This window comes from Apteryx rowi, unplaced genomic scaffold (assembly GCF_003343035.1).
Source record: "Apteryx rowi isolate R43461 unplaced genomic scaffold, aptRow1 scaffold_333, whole genome shotgun sequence".
NCBI classification, from domain to species: domain Eukaryota; kingdom Metazoa; phylum Chordata; class Aves; order Apterygiformes; family Apterygidae; genus Apteryx; species Apteryx rowi.
Window position 1 is genome coordinate 818,311 of NW_020449786.1, and position 8,521 is coordinate 826,831.

General features: G+C 40.8%; 1 protein-coding gene across 1 annotated transcript in view; it reads right to left on the minus strand.

Moving 5' to 3' along the window:
- The window catches only part of LOC112969089 (macrophage mannose receptor 1-like), a 59,813-nt gene that overhangs the window by 29,082 nt on the left and 22,210 nt on the right, over positions 1–8,521 (minus strand). Inside the window, exons 8-9 of the mRNA XM_026071964.1 lie at positions 7,648–7,805; positions 2,009–2,122 (exon numbers count right to left, since the gene is read on the minus strand). Coding sequence (XP_025927749.1) covers positions 2,009–2,122; positions 7,648–7,805 — 272 coding nt within the window. The remainder of the gene's footprint in view (positions 1–2,008; positions 2,123–7,647; positions 7,806–8,521) is intronic.

The window sequence follows — 8,521 nt, forward strand, 5'->3', positions numbered from 1 at the left end:
TAACTAGGTAACACATAAAACATAACAGTATTTTGTATAATACTGAGGTGATGACTGATTTTCCTGTGGGTACCTCCATTTCAAAGTCAGTACCAGGCTTTGAATCTGTCTTTTCTCTATCTGCTTATCTAACAGTAAGTAACTCCAGCTATTTCATTCCCTGGATGGGAAAGCAAAGCAAAATATGGTCTGGGAAATTTGGATATGGTTCTCTAGAAAAGCACTGTAGGTCTTCAAAAGGTCTTAAAAGTGCAGAAGTTATAAATACTGTACATTCATTTATATATTACCTATGTACATTAAAACTGTACAGTAATGAAAGAACACAGACCCTTAAATGTTCGGTCACTTAACTGTGGTCACTTTAGGTCCTTGGATTGCAGTGCTTATGATAGCCTTATGTCCTTACTGTGGTTCAAAGTCAGAGATGACCAAGTGATACTGCTGATTACTCAGAGTGCCAGATCTTGGCTTTTTATAGGTTCCACAGAAAGAAGAATAAGCTTGTTGAAACCACTTACAAGAAGTAGTGACAACTACCTCTTTCACTATATACAGAGATGGGGAAAGAAGTCAGGTTGAATTGCTTGTCTCCTGAACTGAGATAACATTTGTGACAACAAAAATGGACTTCACTTCCTATTGTAGGCACTCAGAATGAATCTCCTGGCAAAGCTGGCAAATAATAAAGCACTTTACTTGAGCTCTCTGAGAATCATCTCTACATACCAGACAAATCGATAAACAGATTTTTACATCTTTGGGCTTAACATTATAAATATAGTTGTATATATTACATACATATAGGGAGGAACAAAACTTCTTTAAAACTTTGTTTCATGAAATGATTTCTGGCATATAATGACTTTTTAATCAGTGTCTCCCACTTACAAAGGCAGATGTGGCTTTGCTGTGAGCCTTCAGTGCTCAGTATGGGACTACACCTGACACACAGGCATTGCGCAATCATGAGAGCGCTCCTGAGACGCAAGTTTCAGCATGGCTTTTCAGAAAAGGATTGACAACTCAGACAAATTTGTTAATTATTAACTAACTTTAAGACTCTCTTCTAGTGTTTTGCTAATCAAATGCTATTAACTTGGAAATATGCTTACATATTTTGTAACTAGCCAAGTTTGCTGTAACTAGCCACAATTCACATACATTTCCTTCTGAGGGTCTTTAATTTCTCACCCATGAGAGACTTCTTTTTCTACCAGCATGCACTTAGTCCTCTAGGCAAAGATGAAGGAATCCTAGTGTTATGGGTGTTACCTGCTCCACCAATTGAATATTTGTAAGGCTCCCAGGTACTCTTTTTCAAACACAAGGAATAAATATCCAGGCAAGCTTTCCCTGCAGCTGTATAAAGCAGACTTTGGAGGAAAGGCAGTGACTTCATGGAAGAAAAAAACTCAGATTCCCTATAACCTAAAAAATTGTAGGAGGTTTTCTAGAATGATTGAGCGTTATGTTACCAGAAGGTGAGCATTACAAAATCAGCAACAGATATTTGGCAGTTCAGAAGGAGTACAATCAGTTAATTTTGCTTAGGCACTCATAACAAATTCTTCAAAATAGGGAGCACTGCCAGAGGCCACAGCACAGCCTGCAGAACATTATGAAGACAAGCAGCCTCATTGCTGTGACTAACGTTGAAGAAAATGGTAGACAGCAGAAGAACAACTGCTGACACAGGCAAATTCCTCAAGAAGGCTTGATTGCAAAGCAAGGAAAATTGGCCTACTGCAGGAACTACAGGTTTGAATTTTGGTTTACGTTCTGGAAAAGGAAAGGGAGCATCAAGAGCCAAATGACAGTCAGAACCTAGAACTATTCACATGTATCACATCTGTCATGGAAATGAGAAGGCCAACTGTTCTGATGATGACAACAAAGACCCATTTTTCTGTTATTCTCTGTTCTTCCAGAGTCATCTAGGTGACATTTTCTTCTCTCAATCATTCTTAGCAGCCTATTCAGCTCAGACAACTTATACGTCACTTACTCTCTGGCAGCCCATGTCAATAGTTTCCTCTTCTGCAGGAGCTTCTGACATGGGTTTCCTTTTACAGATGTAGCCAATTTTCTTTTCACAAGAATGGTCTGCCCAAAATCCATCCTGAACATAAGAACAGAATATCAGTCAAGTGGGACTTAGTCTTCCAAAAATGTGCTCTACATTTTTAAGCAGTTAATGATTTTCTTCTATTTTTAAAAGACGCAAAGCCTACATCTAACTTCATTACTTAATTCCAACCTCATTCCAACCTCTTTTCTTGTACTGGGGCCAATTCACCACTGCTTTACACGTTCCCTGATTATTTACCCTGATGAAAAGTGAACCCGAGGAGGTGATAGCAAAATTCCACTATCTTTACACAGACTACTGATTTAATAACCGTGCAAGATGAAATGGAGGGGTCATCTGTCTCCATAGAATCCCAGCTGAAACAGGAAATGTAACAGAAGACTACATTACAACAAAAATAAGTTCAAATAAAAACACATCTCAGATCACCAAATTCAATGAAAAATAGATGGACAAAAATCATAACATAATGAACAGGCACATTATAAATATAAGTGCTTTTTAATGGCACTGTTGCATGCCTTACTGTTACAATTCATTTCCAACTTCCTGTCAGGGCCCTGGGGGCACTAATAGGCCTTAATGGCCTTGAGCAGCCTTACCTGGGCCTCTGCCCACACCCCTGCCTGTGGGCTCAGGGGCTCAACTTAAGCTCAGGCCTGGTCTCCACCTCACAGAACTACTGTCTCCAGCTCCATCACAGCCATGGCTGTACCTGGCTATGGACCTCACGGATCTGGACTCTGACTTGTGGACTATCTTCCTACTACTTTGTCACTCAGCCCTGCTTTGTCACTACAGACCTGCCTGGCAATCACTGGACTGTGTCTGACCCTGTTTGTCTTCACCGGTCCTGATCCTGACTCAGCTACTTGGTTTGACCTCAGACCTGACTCATCACCATGGACTTGCCTGAGGATCCAAACCCAGGGCTGTTCCCAGCTCCTCTGGGCCTGTCCTGTTCCCTCGCTGGGGGTGGTGGGACAGTCCCTGGCTGGTGAGGCTCCTGTCCTGCCGACTGTGTTACCACGCTCGGCTCATGGCCTCAAAGGAGGAGCAGCCAACCGTCACTGCTCCCTCTCACTTCCTTCTTTTTCATTATCCTAGAAGACTAATTATCTGCTGCTAAATATGAGCAGCAGAGAGACCAGCTACATAAAGCAATGGTTACAGAAAACTTTTATAATAGTTCACATTCTCAAGGAACTAAAGAACCACATAGCTGGAAGACCTCAAAACATCCTCTATCTCAATCCCTCAAAGTGAGGGAGGAAGTAATTTAATTAGAATATCCCTGCTGCCTTCCAACTAACCTGTTGTTAACCACACAAATAAATCACCCTAAGTAGCCAGTTCTGCATTTTTGCTAAATAAACAATTGGAAGAATTTATCCCATCCTCTGTAACAAGCTGTATATATTTGAAGACTTATTCTCTCTTCCAAACTACTCTTTTCAAAACAACAAAAAAAGTTTATTTCTTCAGCCAAGACCTACATCATGCTTTCCATATTGCTTTTGAACACTGACACAAATGAAGGAGTGACAGTCCTACTGAAGTAGCAAAATGGAAAAGCAGGCTGTTATTTTTATTTATAGCCTCAGCCATAAATATATCTCTGCTGGAATTAAAAAGGCATCTGATGCTCAGATAAAAGTCTCACTTAATACATATTCACTGTCGGAGGATTTCAAAATCCTTCTGTACTGACAGACACTGTGTTAGGTAAAGGAGGAGGAGGCTTGGTCTAGCAGAGGCTGCAGTCCTCTGCTCCTTCCTGAACTAAAGGTCTAGCAGCCTGAACTGGGTATTTTCCTCTGGTTCTTGGCACAGTATTAAGCATGCCAGCTTGACATCAGATATTCTGCCTCTGAAGAATGGCCATGCGTTATCCAGCTGCACTGAATGCTGCCACTTTTAGCATGACACATATAACATGACCAGCGAGTCCAAATCTTCATGCTTTGTGAACCTGGCCATATTATTTTAATACCCAGCCRAATGTTAGATCCCTTTTGTAATTTTTGTCATCTATGAAAAGATCTGACTATGCACACATAAGCAATCACACACCACTGTGTACGTCTGTAACTATTCTTGATGCTTCATATCACATTCCAGTGGTGCCATCTGAGCATATACTTCAAGACTTACAATACAAAGAGATGGTGAGGACATAAATGGATTGACTTCCATTTCTCCTTCCATTTCCTCATCCACTAGCTTTCAATGTGTGGCCAAATGGAGATGGCAACAGGAGGAGACATTAGGCAGATCAACGGTGGTTCTTTCAGGGCTTAGCATTCAGAGTGGCATGAATTCACTATAGACTATATTGTTATTGCCCTTGCACCAGAGGATGCTACTAGAGCAAGTTRCAATCTCTCCCTGCCCTGCCTTTCTCCTGAAATCTCATGGAATTAACCAAATTTGTCTTTCCTCTACCCATGCAGCAGAAACTGAGGTAGCTACTCTTTTCTAGATAAATGCAACAGGTGCTGGTATTTAAACTATTAGAAGAAGGGACTTTCTTAGGTTTGCAGCAAACTGGAATCTAGTTGGTGGATCCCCGATTCTGTGCACAAATATGGATTTTTAGCTTGAATCCAAGTTTCCTAAAATTCTCTAACACTTAGTTTGGCCAGCAAATGCTATCCAGATCCTCCCTCAGGCAAAAACTGCTCCTTGCCATTTTTTCTTGAAAGTCTTCAAGGGAAAGAGGTCAAGTCTTTCTGATGAAAATCAGACATCCATTAACGTGATGACTTTGCCAGCGCATTTAAGTTGCCCTAAATGTTTTAAAATACTGTAAAAAGATAAATGAAACAAAAATGATTTCAGGAAGGATCTATGAATAACAGAAAGCGATCTTAGCACTCTTTTCAAATAACTATCCATATTACCAAATGCTTGTCAGCCTCTAACTTCCTGTAACACTCCCTGCACCAATACCTCCCTGCATAATACCATAAAACCCCAAATTTCACACCAACAGATAAGGGTAGCTAAAGGGCACAGTATGGTAGATGAGATAAAACCTCAACTAACTGCTCCTTGCAACTCAACACCTACATGAACCAAGGCCAAGTGACCCTGCAAACCTCCCCTTCCTGAATTTCAAGAAGTTCTCCAGGCTTTACCAGTAAAAAGGTCAAGTGCCTTTACCTTGGCAGTTGAAGCAAGTGCCATTTCCAACCTCAGGTAAGCTGACTGACCCCAACATTCATGCATTCAGCTTTTTGCCACTGCCTGAGCCTATAATTCTGTAAGTTAGACAAAGCATCTACTACATCATCATCTAACATTGGCATAGCCACTGCCCAGGAAGCACAGACAACAGAGCATGAAAATCCTTATGCTCTTAAGAATCTGTTTGTTCAACTACTATGCACATCATAGTCTGGTTGCCATGGAAGAAATACACATTTAAACACTTCTCAAAGTATGACCACTACTACAGTGGAGAAGAATTCAAAAAAGATTATAATCTTACTCATGCTTCTGACCAGGGCAAAATTCTTCACTAAAACACACATCAAATTCTAATCTTCCGGACACATMTGACTGCACATGAAGTTCCTTTTCCGTGCTGAATTCTTAATGAAGCAATAAAACTGCAGACCTCAATTCTGCCCTGGCCAAAAAACACTCCTACACACATAGTTCTGTTCAACGTAGGGAGATTAATATGCTGTAGTCTTAACGGCTTTCTTCTTCCATGGATACTACTAAGGTTTTACTCTCTCAAGGATGATGTTCTTCTTAGCTTCCTCATTCCTTTCTGGAACTGATCCTGTGGTCTCTTTTTCACCTTCATCTAAGAATGCATCTGCTACCTCCCCAATGTTGCCTAGAACTTCCTCCTAGACCTGCTACAGAGCTGGCTCAAACCTCTCCCACTGGACTCAATCTCACTTTCTGAAGTTGAGTGTGTGTGCACCAGAATGATGCAGAGATGTATGAACCAGCTCCATGCACACTCACCACCACTGCTGTTGATGATGGCACCTAACTGAAGTAAGATAGGAAAATCAGCCTTTTGGGAAAAAGACTTCCCAATTTCCTTGTATTTACTGAAGTTTTCTGTTTTGAAGTCTATCAGTTATTCTGCTACCCTCACACCTTCACATTCACTTTCCTTCAAATTTTCTTCCATCTTGAGACTCTCAAACAGCTTCTCACTATTAGGTAAGAAATACAAAAGCCTTTACAAAATTTTTGGATCTTTGCCATTAAATGTGCTTATGCCATTAAATGCTGTACATTCCATGAAGTATACAGAGGAGTTGGGGGGGAAAAAAAGACATTATTTTTTTCAATGCTGTCAATGGCAAACATAAAAATACAGTCCAAAATACAAAAGTAAATTATATTTATATCTTTGTTTGTTACCCCAGAGATATGAAAGCCTGTTTTTTTCTTATGTATGAAAAAACTATTCTAAAGTTTGATATTTTGAGACATACTGGAACTAGAAGCAAGAACTGAAGTTTATTTCATCTTTTCTTTAATTTTGCTTCTGAGTGTATGCTTCCCCTATGAGGCAAGCTCTGTACAATCTTCAGGCCAATTGGGGAAAAAAAATTAATTCTCCTCTTCAATTTATAAGTGTGCTCACCAAAAGCACAGCCCTTAAGTCTTAATTCTGCAAAATAAGAAAATGCCTTTGTTATRAGAAAATACCTTTTTTTCACTCCTGATTAAACAGGTAAACCCTGAAGGAGGTGGTAAGTAAGTTCAATGGTTTTAATTTTTATCACAAAGAGGAAAAATACCATTTTGCAACATCACACACTATGACTGACTTTTATTCCAGATGATTATCTCAGCTTCTGCAGTAGGCCTAGATTATCTGTCATGGCCACATTCCACAGGGCAGCCTTTCGAAGCAGCGTTGTAACTGCAGGTATATAGTCACTCAGTAAAGGCTTCCACTAATGCCCTTAGCAACTATTTTCCTCACAGCTGTTAATGTGCAGGGCAGAAATAAGCATAAAATCTAATCCACCTAGACTCCAGACCCAGGATTTATAACTTTGTCTAGGAAAAGAAAGCTAGTGCTTCTTAAAAGGGTCTTAAAACAAACTTCTAATTCTACTGTAAAGCACACAAACATGTGTAAATGTTTTTCTTTGGGAAGCTATGAAGACATATTGGATGAATTTGGATTTTTTCTAATTGACTGAATATGGGATATACAGCTAATTTAAGAAATAGTACTGGCAATTTTTAATGATGTTAGAGAGAAATGTATGTTCAGATGAAAAAAGTTTCTTCTGAAGGCCACATGCACAAACTGAAATCCAGAAATATGGATCTCGGGGAAAGTAGCCTTCAAGGAAAGCCAACAAGGCTTACTTCTCAGGGAATCAAAAACAACAACCTTCTGGCAACCTTGAACAGGGAACTTTCATCAAAAAAGTAATACCTATAAACTTCTACTCTAGGCTGCTTCAAACAGTAATATCCCCTACTCTTATGCTCTTGAATAGAAAAAAAGCCCAAATGATAAATGAAATGATGTGATAATTAAGCCGATGGCTGCATGACTTTACCTTTCCCCTCATGACGACACAGTCCTCTTGCCTATTGTTTGCATGAGTGGGTTCTCCACGAAGCCACTTGGTGTATGTCACAGGTGTGCCATCACTCCATTCAAAATACATCTGAACTTTAAGGTCATTCAGCCCAATCCACAGCTCATCATCTGGCTCTAAAACATATGATTAATATGGTTGATAAACAGGCCTTTTATATGATATAAACCTTTATTGCCATGGAACAGAAAAGAATTTATGCTCAGGAAGGTTAAAAGGCAGTCACAGGAAATTAAGCTTCCCTATTTCATAAAGAAGGCAGACTGTTCCCAGAATCACAGAAGGGTTGAGGTTGGAAGGAACCTCTAGAGATCATCTAGTCCAATCCCCCTGCTCAAGCAGCGGCAACTAGAACACATTTCCAAGGATTGTGTTTGGCTCCATCCTCTCTACACTCTCCCTTCAGATACTTATACGCATTCATAAGATCCCACCTCAGTCTTCTCTTCTCCAGGCTAAACAGGCCCAGCTCTCTCAGCCTTTCCTCATAAGAGAGATGCTCCAGTCCCCTAATCATCTTTGTAGCCCTATGCTGGACTCGCTCCAGGAGCTCCATGTCCCTCTTGTACTGGGGAGCCCAGAACTGGACGCAGTACTCCAGATGGGGCCTCACCAGGGCTGAGCAGAGGGGGACAATCACCTCCCTCGACCTGCTGGCAACACTCTTCCTGATGCACCCCAGGAGACCATTGGCCTTCTTGGCCACAAGGGCACATTGCTGCCTCATGCTTAACTTGGTGTCCACCAGCACTCCCAGGTCCTTCTCCGCAGAGCTGCTTTCCAGCAGGTCAACCCCCAGACTGTCCTGGCGCATGGGGTTGCTCCTCCCCAG